General features: G+C 45.1%; 1 protein-coding gene across 1 annotated transcript in view; it reads right to left on the bottom strand.

Annotated features, from left to right (window-relative positions):
- Positions 1–19,837, bottom strand: part of LOC140722664 (NACHT, LRR and PYD domains-containing protein 3-like) — a 182,236-nt gene that overhangs the window by 123,551 nt on the left and 38,848 nt on the right. Inside the window, exons 2-5 of the mRNA XM_073037378.1 lie at positions 8,878–8,963; positions 5,573–5,739; positions 2,764–2,935; positions 2,600–2,665 (exon numbers count right to left, since the gene is read on the bottom strand). Of these exons, the coding sequence (XP_072893479.1) occupies positions 2,600–2,665; positions 2,764–2,935; positions 5,573–5,739; positions 8,878–8,887 (415 nt within the window). The 5' untranslated portion in view covers positions 8,888–8,963. The remainder of the gene's footprint in view (positions 1–2,599; positions 2,666–2,763; positions 2,936–5,572; positions 5,740–8,877; positions 8,964–19,837) is intronic.

Here is a 19,837-nt window from a genome sequence, read left to right as displayed (position 1 = left end):
TGTTGTGTGGAGCGGGTGGTTTCACTGCTTTCACTGCTCAGCTTCTGCTGAACTGTGCAACCCTGCAGAGGGTAACAGTGGGGGGTGAGGGGGCATTTACTTGCTCTACTGACTTTTACTTCTCTCACAATGGACCCCATGTTCTTGACATTCCTTTAGGATGAAGCTATCAGTACTGAGCGACAGAAAAGGAACATAATTTCTGTTTCCTTTTCCAGGCTAAGCCAGTCACGATGTAACACACCCCGCACTGGTCTACAGTCTCTTATTCTCCGAGGAGCTGGTACATGAACCCACGGAGGAAGAAGATCTCAAGTGACACGTGTAGGCAACCATGGGTGACAAAGGAAGTTAAGGATTGCATAAAAGCCGAGGAAAGGGCCTACAAGATAACAATAGTCAACTAAAGAAGCTATAAGTAGGGAAAAGATGAAATGTGAGGGCAGAAAAGCCAATAATATAAAGCAGGATAATAAACACTTTTTTTTCATTTATATAAAGATTAAAAGGAAGGTGAGAGTCCATGCTGGAACTCTGGATAATGTGCACTCTGCATATATCTTCACTGTTCCAGGCGCCAGCAGTCTGCGAGTGACAGGCTGTAGGAGTGAGTGCCATTGCTATTACAAAAGTAAAACATCTCGGCGTACTGAAAGCTCTTAAGGTGCAAAGTCACCTGGGCGAGATGGACTGCATCCCAGAGTCCTGAGAGAGGTTGCTGAAGGGATGACGGATGGATTGTTCACGATCTTTGAAGAATCACTTGATTCGGGCATGGTCCCGGAGGACTGGAAGATTGACATTGTCACTCTAGTCTTTAAGAAGGGAGGAAGGCAAAAGAAGGAAAATTATAGGCCAGTTAGCCAAACCTCAGTGACTGGGAAAGAGTTGGAGTCTCTTATTAAGGTTGAGGTTTTGAGCTACTTGGAGACTAATGACAATATAAGTTAGCAATGGTTCTGTTAGATTTCACGGTGGAAGTAAGAAGCAGGGTGGGCAAAGGAGTCAGTGGGTGCCATTTACTTGGATTTTCAGAAGGCATTTGATAAGCTGCCGCACATGAGTCTGCTTAACCAGATAGAAATCTATGGCGTCACAGGAAAGATACTGGCACGTGTAGTGGAATGGCTGACAGGCAGCAGGCAGCGAGTGGGAATAAAAGGGGCCTTTTCTGGTTGACTGCCAGTGACTGGTGGTGCTCCGCAGGGATCAGTATTGGGACCACTGACTTTCAGATTTCTTGTCAGTCATTTAGATGATGGAATGAATGTATTTGTGGCAAAGTTTGCGGATGATACAAAGATAGGTGGAGGGGTCGGTAGTGTGATTGCAACAGGACTGAGACAAATTGGAAAAATGGGCAAAAAGGTAGCAGATTGGATACAGTGTTGGAAATGTATGATAATGCATTTTGGTGAAAGGAGCCGACTATTATCTAAATGGGCAGAAGGTCCAAGAATCAGAGGTGCAGAGCGACTTCAGAGGGACCTCGGAGCCTCGAGCAAAACTCACAGAAGATTAATTTAAATGTCGAGTCTGTGGTAAAGGCGGCAAAAAAGAGAATCGAATATAAATGCTGAGCCTTTACAAGACTGTAGTCAGGCTTCACTACATGAGTGTTGTCAACAGCTTTGCGCCCCGTACCTCTGAAAAGATGTGTGGTAATTAGAGAGCATCCCAAGGAGATTCAAGAGGATGATTCCGGGAATGAAGGGGGTAACATATGAGGTGTGTTTTGGCAACTTTGGGCCTGTACTCACTGAAATTTTAAGGAATGCAAGGGAATCACTTTTAAACCTGCAGAATGTTGAAAGGACCAGATGTTGAAAGGATGTTTCCTGTGGTAGGTACATCCAGAACTAGGGGCCAGAGCCTCAAAATTGAGGGGCGATCCTTTACAACAGGTAAGGAGGATTCTTTGAGCCAGAGAGTAACGACTCTCTGTAAGGCTCTGCCTCAGACTGCATTGGAGGCCGAGTCCATGGGTGTAATGAAGGCAGAAGTTCCTGATCGGTCAGGGCATCAAAGGATATGGCAAAAAGGCAGGTGTATGGTGTTGAGTGGAATCGGGGATCAGCCATGATGGAATGGCGGAGCAGACTGATGGGCTGAATGGCCTAATTCTGCTCCCATGTCATGTTCTTATGGAGGAGTAACAACAAATCTCGGCTCCACTTTGGATCGGAGGTGTGAGATTTCCCTTGCTGGAGTTGGATGTTCCAATTGGAATGGTTTGGCTTCAGTTTTGTCAAATCTCCAGATATTCGGCCCTACAGAAAAGGTGTTGTGACAAATGCAAATTGCTTCGTGTCCTCCAGCCACAGCAACAAAACCTGTCTCCCAGACTCTGACAGTCTCTAAACAGGCCTCTAAAGAGACGTATTCAGACTCTCAGTGTGAAATAACAACAAAAACCTATCTCCCAGACTCTGACAGTCTCTAAACAGGCCTCTAAAGAGACGTATTCAGACTCTCAGTGTGAAATAACAACAAAAACCTGTCTCCCAGACTCTGACAGTCTCTAAACAGGCCTCTAAAGACAGGTATTCAGACTCTCAGTGTGAAATACAGACTTTAGGATTTCTGTTCCATCTCTTACCTTTCAGATGTCTGGGCACATCAGATAAACCCCGCTCAGTGTCCATGTAGGCGAACTGGCCGTCACCTGTTCAAACAGATTAACCTGCATGAAGTCTGTTCTGTGTAATACTGTAAATTTATCAGCATTTCCATCTGTAACACACAGTATATTGTTCACCGTACCACGTTCCCGTATTTCCTCCAATATTCTGCTCAACTTCGGTAAATGGTGATGTAGTTTCACAAAGGATTCCCACATCACCCTCTGGGCCCCGGAGCCCTTCTCCATCACCAGATCCAAGAGGAGTTTGGAAGCGCCCGCTCGGTTTCCCTTCTCTGCGAGCTCAGTCACGCTCTGTAATGAACAATGGGGAATATATTGAGGAGCGGAGGGATGGGTGCAAATCTACCCTGAACATGGTCTGACTCAGCACATTCTGCTCCCCACAGATCACTGACAGCAATTGTTCGTAGCAGGAAAAAGAACTTAAAAGAAGTTATTGTGGCCTGTGATGACTTTCTGAACGCCACAGACTGCGGGGTACTTATCCACTTGGCAAGGTTTAAAAGGAGCAGACATAGTGTGAGTGAGCCAGAGATAGAGTAGGTTATTGAGGCTTTGTGTCAGAGAGGGTTCAGTGAGGAGAGGCGGAGGCTTTAGGTAGATTTTGGGTAACATTTCCCTTCTCTTTTTCACTGTTAGAGCAGTGGGAAAGCCAGGCAGGATAGTGGGATGCTCTTCCTACAGGATGCGGCAAGACAGGGAGACATTCAGTGTCCCCGATAACAACACCTTCAGGAATTTCATCCAGCTGCAGCTTAATACAGACTGTGCTGAGGAATTGGAGCTGGAGCTGGGTGAACTCAGCATCATTCCGGAGGCTGAGAGATTGACTGACAGGCTATACAGGGAGGGGGCTATACAGGGAGGGAGCTATACACAAGGGGCAGGACACAGGGAACTGGGTGACTGTCAGGAGAGGGAAGGGAACAGGCAGCCACTGCAGGAAACTCCTCTGTAACAGGTATACGGCTTTCAGTTTCGGGGTATGGCCTAGCAGAGGAAAGCCACGGTGATTATGCCTCTGGCTCTGAGTTTGGCTTTGTGACTCAGAAGGGATGAGAAGAGCTGAGCTGCACTGATGGGGAATTCAATGGTTAGGAGAACAGACTGGAGATTCTATTTACAAGAACAGGAATTTTGGATGGTGTCTTGCCAACGTCATTTATATCTCGTATCGACTCTGAAACTTTCTTAAGGGCAGGATTAGCTGCCAGAGGTCGTTGTCCACGTTGGTACCAATGACAAGAGTAGGAAGTGTGATGAGATCCTGCAAAGTGATACAGATCCAAAATTTCTTGAAAGTGTTGTCGAAGGTAGATGGCGTTGTAAAGCTTTTCGGACATGAGCCTTCATAAATCAAAATATTGAATACAAAAGTTGGAATATTATGTCAAAATTGATGTGGCAGAGACTAATGAAGCAATGTGTGCACCTACCTCTCGGAAGGATATCAATAAGATTGAACGAGTGCAGAAAAAAATACAGATTGTTGCCAGGACTTGAGGACCTGAGATATAGAGAAAGTGTGAATAGGCTAGGATGTTATTTCAATAGAGTGTAGGAGGACCAATAGAGATGTGACAGAGGTATACAAGCTTATGAAAGGTATAGATAGAGTAAGTGTGAAAAGACATTTACTACTGAGGTTGGGTGGGACTGGAATTAGAGATCATGGGGTAACGATGACAGGTCAAAGGCAATATGAGGGTGAACTTGTTCACTCAGAGGTTGCTGAGAGCGTGCAACGTGCTGCCATCGGAATTAGTCGATGTACATTAGATTTGAACATTCAAGATCAATTTGGATAAGTTCATTCAATGGGAGAGTTATGGACGTCTCCAGTCCGGGTGCAGATCAATGGGACTAAGCAGATAATAGGTCGGTGTGGACTAGATAGGCAGAAGAGTTTGTTGCTGTACTGTAGAGTTTGATGAGTGTGGGTAGATCAAGCTATGACAGGGTTACTGTTGATTTTCCCTGGGGTAATCCCTGGTAAACCACAACAGGTTCACACTTCACTGCCAGGCTCCATGAGGGGTCCAGTGTCAGCCGACAGTTGGAAACTGGCAGTGAGGAGCAGACAGCAAATTCAGGACTATTGTGCATGTGTGACAGACCAAAACCAGCTGGTGGGAATGTTGAGTAAGAAGTTTGGACTGAAATTGTCAGCTGCCTCACGTGGAATGTAGTGTTCGGTATAGTGTGTGGCTCTTCATTAAAATTCAATCTGGGTGGAGTTAGGTGAATGCACAAGGGCCATTGGAAAGATGTTTCTTTGTAATTCTCTGTTAGCTGTAGATTCTTGGAATATTTTCAGTGATACAAATGTTGCATTTCCCAGTGTTAACAGTATATGCTGTGGTAATTACAAACTCAAATTGGAACAGTCACAAGGAACAGAAGGTAACAGAACCATGAGGCATGCTGGGATATTGAAATTGAAAAGAGAGACAATATTCAGTACTGCCTGTTCAACTGACAGTGGGGTTGAAGTTAGACTCGAGAAATGAGCTGAGAAATACATCACTATATATTTGATTTGTGGGAATCCCATGGGTCATCAGAAGAACACAGACTGGTGAATAGCCATTAAGGTCGAGCATTGGGAACATGATGTGTTATCAAACGGAGTGGTGTAAAGAGGTTCCCTGTCCACTTGCAATGTCCGTCAAGTGTCATATCACTAAATTCACCTCTCAGTCATTGTCTGTATCCTAACCTGTCTAAAAATGAACATGGTCAGAAAACTGCAGAGAGGCTGGTATGAGTGAATGAAGGTTCAGGGTTTCCTCAGGTGAAATCTCTTTTCTTGATGTTGACCACAAACATTGCAGGATTTTCACTGCCCAGAGGTGCCATTACACCGGTTGTGTCGGCCTGTGATTGATTCAGTAGAATCTACACTCAGTCTATGTTCCTCCCACTTACGTGATACTCCTGCCCGGTGAAGTGATCATCGCCCATTAGCATAAAGCCAACTCCCTCCACACCCTGCTCAATCGCCTGCTCCAGTCGCTCCATGTAGAATCTCGTCAACTGGAACAGTTGGTGATCCTCACAATTTGACAGGAAGGCAGAGATTGCGGAGTTCAGATCTGTAGTTGGTCATAGAACATAAAATGGTAGAGTGTACTCTGCGTCTGCGGACACGATGCCAACTTAAACCAATCCCATCTTTAGGAACATGATCAATATCCCTCCGTTCCCGGCCTACTCATGAGTTCAAACGCCTCTCAGATGCTGCTGAGTATCTGTTTCCAGTCCCTCCCTCAGCAGCTCATTCCAGATACCGATCACTCTCTGTGGAAAACCTGCATCCTAAATTCCCTTCAAACTTTACCCTCTAACCTTAAGCCAATTCCCTCTGGTATTTATGGTGAAAATCGTCTGCACCCCCTCCAGACCCTCCACATCACTTTCGTGATGTGGTTACCAGATCTGTGCACAATAATGAAATTGTCTCTTAACCAACGCGTATCCAGTTACAGGCCAACTTCAACAAATACCTCAACTCATCGTTAGCACGCTACCAAATGTGTTGCTACTTTCAGGAAACTATGCATATCTATCACAAGACCAGTCCGTACATCAATTGTATTAACCGTTCCAGGATTAACTGTGCACCTGGTATATTATTTTGAGTAATACATATTTTATTATTAATTTATTTACATCACACACGACACATGGCCAAACAGTGATCTTTGCGGACACCGCTGGTCACTGGTTTTCAGCCAGAACAACACTCCTCCAGTCCTGACTCCATTTTATGTGCCCAAGGCAACTCTAAAATCAATTTACAAATACTCTGATTGAGATTCCTTAACCCGAAACATCAATAGTTAATTTCTGTCTATAGTTGCTACTTGACCTGCTGAGTTCCTCCAGCATTTTGTGCAGTGCTCTCCCTACTTATCATTTTGTTTTACTTTAATCCTATTTGCCAAGGACATTTCCTTGTTTCCCTAGCCCCCCCCCAGATTGCCTTTTAACAATTTCTGTTGTTCACTGTCCCCCGCACCCATCCCGTTCTCCCACAATATAACATTCTTCAACTCGACCACAGAAAACTTCCTTCACCTCCATTATGCAACAACCCAAAAATCGGGGGAGAATTCACTATTGCGCTTCCAAACAGAAAACAACATCTATTTCTCTCAACACACACAAAATGCTGGTGGAACACAGCAGGCCAGGCAGCATCTATAGCAGAAGCACTGTTGACGTTTCGGGCCGACACTCTTCGTCAAGACTAACTGAAAGGAAAGATAGTAAGAGATTTGAAAGTAGGAGGGGGAAGGGGAAATGCGAAATGATAGGAGAAGACCTGAGGGGTGGGATGAAGCTAAGAGCTGGAAAGGTGATTGGCAAAAGGGATACAGAGCTGGAGAAGGGAAAGGATCATGGGACGGGAGGCTTAGGGAGAAAGAAAGGAGGGGTGCACCAGAGGGAGATGGAGAACAGGCAGAGTGATGGGCAGAGAGAGAGAGAAAAAATACCAACTAAATATGTCAAAGATGGGGTAGGAAGGGGAGGAGGGGCATTAACGGAAGTTAAAGAAGTCAATGTTCATGCCATCAGGTTGGAGGCTACCCAGCCAGTATATAAGGTGTTGTTCCTCCAACCTGAATGCGGTTTCATCTTGACAGCAGAGAAGGCCATGGATAGACATATCAGAATGGGAATGGGACGTGGAATTAAAATGTGTGGCCACTGGGAGATCCTGCCTTCTCTTGCAGACAGAGCGTAGGTGTTCAGCGAAATGGTCTCCCAGTCTGCGTCGGGTCTCACCAAAGGCCACACCGGGAGCAGCGGATGCAGTAAACCACACCAGCCGACTCACAGGTGAAGTGTCGCCTCACCTGGAAGGACTGTCTGGGGCCCTGAATGGTGGTGAGGGAGGAAGTGTAAGGGCAGGTGTAGCAGTTGTTCTACTTACACGGGTAAGTGCCAGGAGGGAGATCGATGGGAAGGGTTGGTGGGGGGGGGGGGCGAATAGAAAAGGAAGTCGCGCAGGAAGCGATCCCTGCGGAAAGCAGCAAGTGTGGGGGGGGGAGAAATATGTGTTTGGTAGTGGGATCCCGTTGATGGTGGCGGAAGTTACGGAGAATTATACGTTGGACCTGGAGGCTGGTGGGGTGGTAGGTGAGGACAAGTGGAACCCTATCCCGAGCCGGGTGGTGGGCGGTTGGGATGAGGGCAGGTGTGCGGGAAGTGGGAGAGATGCGTTTGAGAGCAGAGTTGATGGTGGAAGAAGGGAAGCCCCTTTGTTTAAAAAAGGAAGACATCTCCTTCGTCCTGGAATGAAAAGCCTCATCCTGAGAGCAGATGCGGCGGAGACGGAGGTATTTCGAGAAGGGGATAGCATTTTTGCAAGAGACAGGGTGGGAAGAGGAATAGTTCAGGTAGCTGTGAGAGTCTGTAGGCTTATAGTAGATATCAGGAGATAAGCCGTCTCCAGAGATGGAGACAGAAAGATCAAGAAAGGGGAGGGAGGTGTCAGAAATAGATCAGGTAAATTTGAGGACAGGGTGAAAGTTGGAGGCAAAGTTAATAAAGTCAACGAGCTCAGCATGCGTGCAGGAGGCAGCGCCAATGCAGTCGTCGATGTAGCGGAAAAGAGGGGGACGGATACCCGTATAGAATTGCAACATGGACTGTTCCACAAAGCCAACAAAAAGGCAGGCATAACTGGTACCCATGCGGGTGCTTATGGTACTTGGCCCGAAACGTCGACAGTGCTTCTCCTATAGATGCTGCCTGGCCTGCTGTGTTCCACCAGCATTTTGTGTGTGTTGTTTGAATTTCCAGCATCTACAGATTTCCTCGTGTTTGATGTGTTTCTCTCACTGGCTGTTGAAGGCATTTCCCACATCAGGATGGTCCAAATACTGACATAAATTTTATCTGTTCCCTGGACAGTTACATTGCCTGCTGTTGTATTCCTGTCTGAGTTTCGCCCACACCCACCTTATTCAGGAGTTCCTTCTCCTTTCATTCAGGTGAAGATTTGCCTGGTGAGCGGAGTGATTCGACCATTCCCCTTGTTAGGTCCCTGCGCTGAACCTGGTGTATTGTTGCAGTGCTCAAGGTTGCCTTACCAGTAGGATCAATGATGATAGTTTCTCTCTGCCCCTTTATCTCCCAAGTCTATTCCTCTGAACTATTGATGATTTGACTACACGTGTACCATAAGGACAGAGTTTTAATGAGAAAGAGCCCAGTGAACATACCTGTGTCCATTCTGACTCTGACTGAGGCTGGTTGATTATCGTTTTCTTGTATGCCGTCCGGGAAAGCACCTCCTGCTGGCGATGATCTGAATTACACAAATTAAAACGTTTGCGTCAGAGTCAGTTACTCTGCTCTTCAAATTTCAAACATTTTTGCAAGGCTGCTCAGGGAGTAAAGGTATAAAGTGGTCATTCTCTCCCCAAAACTGAGGCCTTCTGGCCCTGACAAGAGACTCACAAATCTCTGCACTCCTTCCACTTTAACCAAGCCTTTCCAAACACAATATCACCAACGCCTTGTACAACGGCACCATAGTAGTTAACACAACTCTTTACAGTTCGACGCGGTTGCAATTCCCGCTGCTCCCAGTAGCAGTTTGCAGGTTCTCACCATGATCGCATGCATTTCCTCTAGGTGGTCCGGCTGCCCCCCTCCCACAGTCTTAAGAAGTACCGGTGGACTGGTTAATTGGTCATTGTAAATTGCCCTGTGACAAGACTAGGATCAAAGTGGGGGACTTAATGGACAGCGTGGCTCGCTGTATCTCAATAAAAAAATAAATAAAATAATTATTTCCCAACTCCTGCACTCAGCACCCTGACTGTTGAAGGACAGATTAATAAACACACCTTCACCACCCCGTGTCGCCGCATTGAGTGAACTCTGCACTTTAACTCCTCGGTCCCTCTGGTCTCTGACAATCTCAGACCATGAGCTGCTTAGAACAATATTCAGAAAGAAACTGAAGAGCACCAGGGAAACCAACGCGCCAGGAAAGGTTGATGTTGAGAGCATCCCTCTAGAATATGCCGTTGAGGTGAAGAACAGATTCATGGATTCAAGCTGGTGGAGAGCAATGCCAGAAGAACTATGGATAACAATAAGGAGCATTATACAAGAGGTACCAACAAAAAATATTACAAACAAAAAGAAGACCAGGAAAGCAAAATGGATTTCTGCGGAAGCTGAACAGTGAAGAGAAGTGAAGGCCAATGGAGATTGGAACAAATACCTCCAAATGAACACAACGTTCAAGAAGACAGCAAGGAGACGTAAGGAAGCTTACTTAAAGGAGCGATGCAAAGAAGGTGAAGTAAACAACAGAATTGGAAAAAACAAGAAACCTATTCAAATGAAAGGATCATTTCATGCAAAATTAAGTACAGTAAAAGAGAATTGAGGGGAGGCCCTTACAGAAGCAAATACATCAAAAAGTGATGGCAGGCATACAGAGAAGTGGAAATATCCCAACAAAGTACAGGAAATATCCCAACAGCCAAGACACTTGCAATGACTCCCTTCTCGATCTAGAGCCGGAAATTCTGGAAAGTGAATTCGAATGGGCAATAGAAAATATCGCCAATAATAAGGCTGCACGATGTGACTGGAGTCCAGTTGAATTGTTTCAAACTTTAAAATGTGTTGCTGTAAAAGTGTTGCATGCAATTTTCCAGCAGATCTGGTAAACCTAACAATGACATTTAAAATGAAAAAAAAATTATATCCCAATTTCCAAAAAGGGAAATGTAAAGGAATGTTCAAATTACCGAACAATTTCCACATGGTAGCAAGGTATTACCAACGATCATGCAAGCAAGACTCCAAGCAATATACCAAATGAGAATAGCCGGATGTACAAGCTGGTTTTGGAAGAGCAGAGGCATCAGGCACCAAATTGTTAACTTATGCTGGATAATAGAGAAATCAAGAGAATTCCAGAGAAATATTTATCTATGTTTTAATGACGACTCAAAAGCCTTCAACTGTGTGGCCCAGAATAAACTACGGCAAAGAAATGGGGATACCAGGACATCTGATCTGCCTTATGAGAAACTTGTACAAAGATTAAGAAGCAACAGTTAGAACTGACCACGCAACAACAAACTGTTTTAAGATTGGGAAAGGAGTACGACAAGGCTGCATATGTCACCTTCCTTATTCAATCTATATGCTGAACACATCATGAGGAATGCTGGTCTTGAGGACTCAAAGTGCTGGAATCAAAATTACCAGACAAAATAATAACAACTTTGGATGTGCAGACGATACTATTCTAATGGCTGAAAGTGAGGAGGATCTGAGGAAGCTTCTAATGAAAGTGAAAGAAGAAAGTGGAAAGCTGGCTTATTGCTCAATACTAAGAAAACCAGCCAGACCTATTAACTCCGTGGTAATAAATGGAAAATAAGTGGAAGCTGACTCTCATAATTATCTCGACTATACCTCTTCCCACCCTGCCAAATCAAAAATTCTATTCCCTATTCAGCCTCCAGATCCAGCACATTATCCTCCACAACTTCTGACACCTTCAACAGGATCCCACACTAATTCCCTCTCTACCCCTCTCCACTCTCCGTGTGACATTAAAGAAACAAGCTTATTGGATCTTTCTCAGGAATCAGGTTGGGAAACACGTGGTGGGGGTCGAAGGAGGGAATACCTTAATGACGAAACCCATATCCCCGTTGGTTGGTATGCTAAATTGGCACTTGCTCTCACCAATGAGAGACAAGTAAATATCATGCCACTTCACGAGAGATACCGGGTACACGCAACATGCTGATATCGTCTCAACATCAGCCCGGAAGCGCAAGGGTGTCGAAGATCCGCGAGAGGGCGCGCGTGGGCAGTGGGTGGGGTGGGGAGCTGGTGCGCGCAGAGGATGGTGAGAGTCAGTAACAGGGAACGGGGAGAGTGTCCCTCGGTCCCGTACCGTGATGGCCAGATCACACTTTACACTTATGTACTGGAATAACATTAAACAATTTTGAATCTTGAACCTTGGGGAAAATACCACGACCAACCACATTATCTATACTCCCTCTTGATTATGTAAACTTCTACAATGTCACCCTCCTCTGAAATAAAGATCCAGCTCGGCTGATCTCTCCCTGTGACTCGCCCCTCTAGTCCAGTCAGCATCTTCAGCAATCTCGTTTGCACCCTCTCCAGACTGATAATATCTTTCCTACAGTAGGGTGAACACAACTGTACATAATACTCTGTGTAGCCGCGCCAACAATTTATATAACTACAATATAATGCCCATAATCCAGACCTCATGCCCTAAGGCCAGCATGCGTAAAGCCTTCTTTTTCACCCTCTATACTTGCCCGTCCATTTTCACTGAACTGTATTCTTGTACTCCCAGGTCGCTCTGTTCCACAACACTCGGTGCCTTCCCATTCACTATACCAGTCCCACCCTGGTCTGACTGTCCAAAATGCACCATCTTTCACTTGTCCACGTTGTAAACCATTTACCATTCCTCAGCCCATCTACATAACTGACCAAGATGTCTTTGAAATTCATTGTCACCTGTTGCCTTATCAACCAATCTCCCGAATTTAGTCTCCCTGTATATCCGTGACAATGCTGCTATCCACAGCTCTAATCTGCTAATTAAATCTGACGATGGCACTACATTGATTAGACTGCTCTCAAGCAATAATGAGGTGGCCTACAGGGAAGAAGTCATCTCTCTGACGCAGTGGTGGCAAAATAACCTTTCCCCCAATGTCACAAAAACAAAGGAGCTGGTTGTGGATTACAGGAGGAATGGAGACGGGCTGACCCCTATTGACGTCAATGAATCTGGGGTTGAGAGGGTGAACAGCTTTATGTTCCTCGGCATCCACATCACCGAGGATCCCATGTGGTCTGTTCACACCAGCTGTGCGGTGAAAAAGGCACAAAAGAGTCTCTTTCACCACAGACGATTGTGGAAGTTCAGTATCAACCACAAATCCTAAAAACTTTTTATAGGGGCACAATTCAGAGCATCCTGACTGGCTGCATCACTGCCTGGTGTGGGAAATGTAACTCCCTCAATCGCAGGACTCCAGAGAGAGTGGTGCGGACAGCCCAGCACATCTGTAGTTGTGAACTTCCTATGTTTCAGGACACTTACAAGGACAGTGTGTAACATGGGCCCGAAGGATCCATGGGGACCAGAGTCACCTCAAACACAAACTGCTCCAGCTGCTACCATCCAAGAAACGGTACCGCAGCATAAAAGCCAGGACCAACAGGTTCCGGGAGAGCTGATTAGCTCACGCTGATTTGATATTATATTGACTGTTCAATTCATTATAAATTATTATAAAATAGTTTGATTGCACATTGCACATTTAGACCGAGACGTAACGTAATGATTTTTACTCCTCATGTGGGTGAAGGATGTAAGAAATCAATTCAATTTAATTCAATTAAATTCAAGCTTGCTAACTGTGCCATGTACATTCACATACAAACCAGTGACATGAATAGTGAATTCCAGAGGTCTCGACACTGACACACACATCCCACTCATCACAGGGCTCCATTTGCTAAAACCATCATCAATCATCTCCCTCTGCTTCTTGTTCTCGAGCCCTGTGTGAATCCACCTCACCAGCTCCCCGTGAATCCCACGTGACCGAACCTTCCCGATCAGCTGCCATGCGGGATCTTGTTATAGACTTTACCAAAGTTCAGATGAACAACATCACTGCCCAACTTCACCTAACTCCCTAGTTAACTCTTAAATAATCTCCAAAACACTTGACAGATATGATGTCCTATTGGGCAGTGTAGATGGTGATTTCCCCAAAACCAATGCCCAAACGCCTGGGATTTCAGCTTCACTGCAGACTGAGAAAATTCCGATCCCAGCTGTCAAATTACCAACCTGGACTGAAGCCCGTATATTGCCAGTTCCATATCCTCAGGGTCACCAGCCCAATATTATCACCCATACAAAGACGCTTTGGTGCCGGTGATCTGCCGTGGTGTTCCTGCCATTTGCGATTCACAAACTAAGGTGGAATTGGAAGCTGATGACCCTCTGCCGGGGCCGGTGCTCAGGCTGGTTCCCCGGTCTGTATAGAGGATGTGGATACACTTCAGCCTGACCCCAGCAGCTGAACCAAGCGCACTTGAACACTATCTTCCTGCTGTGATTAGGGATCCTGCCCAACACCATAAGACCATAAGACAAAGGAGCAGAAGTCGGCCATTTGGCCCATCGAGTTCTCTCCACCATTTCATCATGAGCTGATCCATTCTCCCATTTAGTCCCACTCCCCCACCTTCTCACCATAACCTTTGATGCCCTGGCTACTCAGATACCTATAAATCTCTGTCTTAAATGCACCCAATGACTTGACCTCCACTGTGGCCCGTGAAAACAAATTCCACAGATCCTCTGGCTAAAAAAAAATTCTTTGCATCTCTGTACTGAATGGACGTTCTGCAATCCTCACGTCACGTCCTCTCGTACTAGACTCCCCCACCATGGGAAACAACTTTGCCACATCCACTCAGTCCATGCCTTTCAACATTCAAAATGTTTCTATGAGGTCCCCCCTCATTCTTCTAAACTCCAAGGAGTACAGTCCAAGAGCGGTCAAACGTTCCTCATATGTTAACCCTCTCATTCCCGGAATCATTCTAGTGAATCTTCTCTGAACCCACTCCAAAGTCAGCACATCCTTTCTTAAAGAAGGAGCACAAAACTGCACACAGTATTCCAAGTGACGTCTTACCAGTGCCTTATAGAGCCTCAACATCACATCCCTACTCCTATACTCTATTCCTCTAGAAATGAATGCCAACATTGCATTCGCCTTCTTCACCACCGACTCAACCTGGAGGTTAACCTTAAGGGTATCCTGCATGAGGACTCCCAAGTCCCGTTGCATCACAGAACTTTGAATTCTCTCCCCATTCAAATAGTAGACTGCCCGTTTATTTCTTCTACCAAAGTGCATGATCATACACTTTCCGACATTGTAATTCAATTGCCACTTCTTTGTCCATTACCCCAATCTATCCAAGTCTCTCTGCAGACTCTCTGTTTCCTCAGCACTATGGGCCCCTCCACCTATCTTTGTATCAGCAGCAAACTTAGCCACAAAGCCATCTATTCCATAATCCAAATCATTGATATACAACGTAAAAAGAAACGGCTCCAACATAGAACCCTGTGGAACACCACTGGTAACCGGTAGCCAACCAGTATAGGATCCCTTTATTCCCACTCTCTATTTTCTGCCAATCAACCAACGCTCTATCCACGTATGTAACTTTCCCGTAATTCCATGGGCTCTTATCTTGTTTAGCAGCCTCATGTGCGGCACCTTGTCAAAGGCCTTCTGAAAATCCAAATACACAACAACCACTGCATCTCCCTTGTGTAGTCTGCTTGTAATTTCCTCAAAAAATTGCAATACGATTGTCGGGTAGGATTTTCCTTCAAGGAAACCATGCTGAGTTCTGCCTATCTTGTCATATGCCTCCAGGTACTCCGTAACCTCATCCTTGATAATCGACTCCAAAAACTTCCCAACCACGGATGTCAAGCTAACAGGTCTATAATTTCCTTTTTGCTTCCTTGCCCCCTTCTTAAATAGCGGAGTGACATTTGCAATCTTCCAGTCCTCTGGAACCATGCCAGAATCTATTCACTTCTGAAAGATCATTGCTAATGCCTCCGCAATCTCCACTGCTACTTCCTTCAGAACATGAGGGTGCATTCCATCTGGTCCAGGAGATTTATCTACCCTTAGACTATTCAGCTTCCTGAGTACTTTCTCTGTCGTAATTGTGACTGTGCATATTTCTCTTCCCAGACACCCTTGAATGTCCGGTATATTGCTGAAGTCTTCCTCAGTGAAGACTGATGCAAAATACTCATTCAGTTCCTCTGCCATCTCCTTATCTCCCATTACAATTTCTCCAGCATCATTTTCTATCGGTCCTATATCTACTCTCACCTGTGTTTTACACTTTATATACTTGAAAAAGCTTTTAGTATCCTCTTTGATATTATTTGCTAGCTTCCTTTCATAGTTGTTCTTTTCTCTCTTAATGACCTTCTTACTTTCCTTTTGTAAGCTTTTAAAATCTTCCCAATCCTCTGTCTTCCCACTAATTTTTGCTTCCTTGTATGCCCTCTGCTTTGCTTTTACTTTGACTTTGACTTCTCTTGTCAGCCACAGTTTCATCCTTTTTCCACTCGAAAATTTCTTCTTTTTTGGAATATATCTGTCTTTCACCTTCCTCACTTCTCGCATAAACTCCAGCCACTGCTGCTCTGCCGTTATTCACGCTAGTGTCCCATTCCAGTCAACCTTGACCAGATCCTCTCTCATGTCACTGTAATTTATTTTACTCCACTGAAATACCGACACATCAGATTTAGGCTTTCCTTTCTTAAATTTCACAGTGAACTCAGTCATGTTGTGATGACGGCCTCGTAAGGGTTCCTTCACCTCAATCTCAATCACCTGCGTCTCAATATCACCAAGACCAAGGAGATGGTGGTGGACTTTAGGAGATCTAGGCCTCATATGGAGTCAGTGATCATTAATGGAGAATGTGTGGAGCAGGTTAAGACCTACAAGTATCTGGGAGTACAGTTAGACGAGAAGCTAGACTGGACTGCCAACACAGATGCCTTGTGCAGGAAGGCAGAGTCGACTGTACTTCCTTAGAAGGTTGGCGTCATTCAATGTCTGCAGTGAGATGCTGAAGATGTTCTACAGGTCAGTTGTGGAGAGCGCCCTCTTCTTTGTGGTGGCGTGTTGGGGAGGAAGCATTAAGAAGAGGGACGCCTCACGTCTTAATAAGCTGGTAAGGAAGGCGGGCTCTGTCGTGGGCAAAGTACTGGAGAGTTTAACATCGGTAGCTGAGCGAAGGGCGCTGAGTAGGCTACGGTCAATTATAGAAAACTCTGAACATCCTCTACATAGCACCATCCAGAGACAGAGAAGCAGTTTCAGCGACAGGTTACTATCGATGCAATGCTCCTCAGACAGGATGAAGAGGTCAATACTCCCCAATGCCATTAGGCTTTACAATTCAACCACCAGGACTTAAGAACTTATTAAAAGCTATTATTAATGCTTTTTGAGACAGTGATTTAGATGCATATCATATTATTACTGAGTTAAGTATTGTATGTAATTAGTTTTTGCTACAACAAGTGTATGGGACATTGGAAAAAAGGTTGAATTTCCCCATGGGGATGAATAAAGTATCTATCTATCTATCTATCTATCTCTAATCACCTCTGGTTCATTACACAATACCTAATCCAGTACAGCCGATGCCCCAGTGGGCTCAACAACAAGCTGTTCTAAAAAGCCATCTCGTAGACATTGTGCAAATTGTCTCTCTTGAGAACCAGTGCCAACCTGATTTTCCCAATCCACTCGCATGTTTAACTCCCCAACAATTATCATAACACTGCCCTTCTGGCAAGCCTTTTCTATTTCCTATTGAAATTTGTAGTCCGTATCACCGCAGCTGTTAGGAGGCATGTATATATCTGCCATCAGGGTCCTTTTACCCCTGCGATTTATTAGGCCAACCTATAAAGATTCTGCACTTTCCGATCCTACGTCACCTCCTTCTAATGATTTAATATAATTTATTACCAATAAAGCCACGCCAACCCCTCTGCCTACCTGCCTATCCTTCCGATACACCGTGTATCCTTGGACGTTCAGCTCCCAGAGGCATGCATCTTTAGCATTGTCTCAGTGATGGCCACAATATCATACCTGCTAATCTGTAGCTCTACAAGATCATCCACTGTATTCCTTATGCTGCGTGCATTTAAGAATAACACCTTAAGTCCGGTATTTGTTAATTTTTTCTTTGACTGCACTGCAACTTGATTGCACCACAACTCATCCCAATGTCTGCAATTTGCCCCATCGCCTGCCTGTCCTTCCTGACATCTTTACTGCTCACTATCTCAGATTTATTTTCCCCTTCTCTGCTCTATCATTCCGGTTCCCATCCTCCTGCCATTTCCATCTGCTTCCTGTTCTCGAGCCCAGTGTGAATCCACTTCGCCAGCTCCCCGTGAATCCCACGTGACCGAACCTTCCCGATCAGCTGCCATGCGGGATCTTGTTACAGACTTTACCAAAGTTCAGATGAACAACATCACTGCCCAACTTCACCCAACTCCCTAGTTAACTCTTAAATAATCTCCAAAATACTGGACAGATGTGATGTTCTATTGGGCAGTGTAGATGGTGATTCCCCCATAACCAACATCGAACCGCCCAAGACTTCAGCTTCACTGCAGACTGAGAAAATTCCGATCCTAGCTGTTGAATTACCAACCTGGACTGAAGCCCGTATACTGCCAGTTCCATATCCTCAGAGTCACCAGCTCAATATCATCACCCATACAAAGACGCTTTGGTGCCGGCGATTTGCCGTGGTGTTCCTGCCATTTCTGATTCACAAACGAAGGTGGAATTGCATCCTAATGACCCTCTGCCGGGGCCGGTGCTCAGGCTGGTTCCCCGGTCTGTATAGAGGATGGGGATACACTTCAGCCTGATCCCAGCAGCTAAACTGAGCACATTTGTTCACAATCTTCCTGCTGTGTGGGATATTGCCCAGCAGAGCGGGTTGCCATTTTTCCTGCAGTGTAGCAGGAACAAAATGGAAAATTATAAAATAGAAAATGCTGGGAACTCAGTACATCAGACTACATCTCTGAAAAGAGAAATGTTGGAAGACCCAGTTCCAGAACTGAGACTGTCCAAGATGCCGCCGATCTGCTGAGCGTTTCCAGTATTTTCCCCTCCTCACTTTAAATTTCCTGCAACTGTAGTATTTCTCCTTTATTTTAATGCACAGATAGTTACCGATTGCCACCCTGAATTGTAAATGCCACCCCACCCCAACCACTCTGTTAGTTCTGAGTTCATTCTGACCCTGATGTAAAACATCCCATACAGTCAATGCTCACAGCATCCTTTCCTCCCACTATCATTCTGTTACATTTGCTCCCGAGGCCACTGTCTCTACCCTGAGAGGCGGTGACCACAGAGCGATAAAATGTGCAACACTTGCTGCAGCTCTGACGGGCCGTTACCCTGGAAACAGAGGAAGTGGCTCACCGAAAATAACTGAAAAAGGAAATAATAAACTCAACATCAGATCCTAGGAGTTCCATTATGATGAAGATTAACACTGCAGCCATTTTGTAACGGTGAATCTAAAACTGAAATGGTTGCTTTTTCCCTGCCACGTGCTGTGTCCAACTAAACCTCTGGTGTTTCTAGTTATCAAAAAAAAACACAATCCTGGAAAAAGGGCAAAACAAAACTTCACAATGAGGACAAAGTTTAGAAGAAAGATTGCTGAAAGATATCATTGAGGTGGTGGGATACAGTCTGAAACGGGGTTGAACAACATGGTAGATATATATCATTGAGGTGGTGGAATACAGACTGGACAGAGGTTGAACAAGATGGTTGATATATATCATTGAGGTGGTGGGATACAGACTGGACAGAGGTTGAACAAGATGGTTGATATATATCATTGAGGTGATGGGATACAGACTGGACAGAGGTTGAACAAGATGGTTGATATATATCATTGAGGTGGTGGGATACAGACTGGACAGAGGTTGAACAAGATGGTTGATATATATCATTGAGGTGATGGGATACAGGCTGGACAGAGGTTGAATGAGATGGTTGATATATATCATTGAGGTGGTGGGATACAGACTGGACAGAGGTTGAACAAGATGGTTGATATATATCATTGAGGTGATGGGATACAGGCTGGACAGAGGTTGAATGAGATGGTTGATATATATCATTGAGGTGGTGGGATACAGACTGGACAGAGGTTGAACAAGATGGTTGATATATATCACTCAGGTGGTGGCATACAGACTGGACAGAGGTTGAACAAGATGGTTGATATATATCATTGAGGTGATGGGATACAGGCTGGACAGAGGTTGAATGAGATGGTTGATATATATCATTGAGGTGGTGGGATACAGACTGGACAGAGGTTGAACAAGATGGTTGATATATATCACTCAGGTGGTGGCATACAGACTGGACAGAGGTTGAACAAGATGGTTGATATATATCACTCAGGTGGTGGCATACAGACTGGACAGAGGTTGAACAAGTTGGTTGATATATA

The sequence above is a fragment of the Hemitrygon akajei genome, unplaced genomic scaffold (genome assembly GCF_048418815.1).
Source record: "Hemitrygon akajei unplaced genomic scaffold, sHemAka1.3 Scf000082, whole genome shotgun sequence".
NCBI classification, from domain to species: domain Eukaryota; kingdom Metazoa; phylum Chordata; class Chondrichthyes; order Myliobatiformes; family Dasyatidae; genus Hemitrygon; species Hemitrygon akajei.
This window is presented reverse-complemented; position numbering and strand designations above follow the sequence as displayed.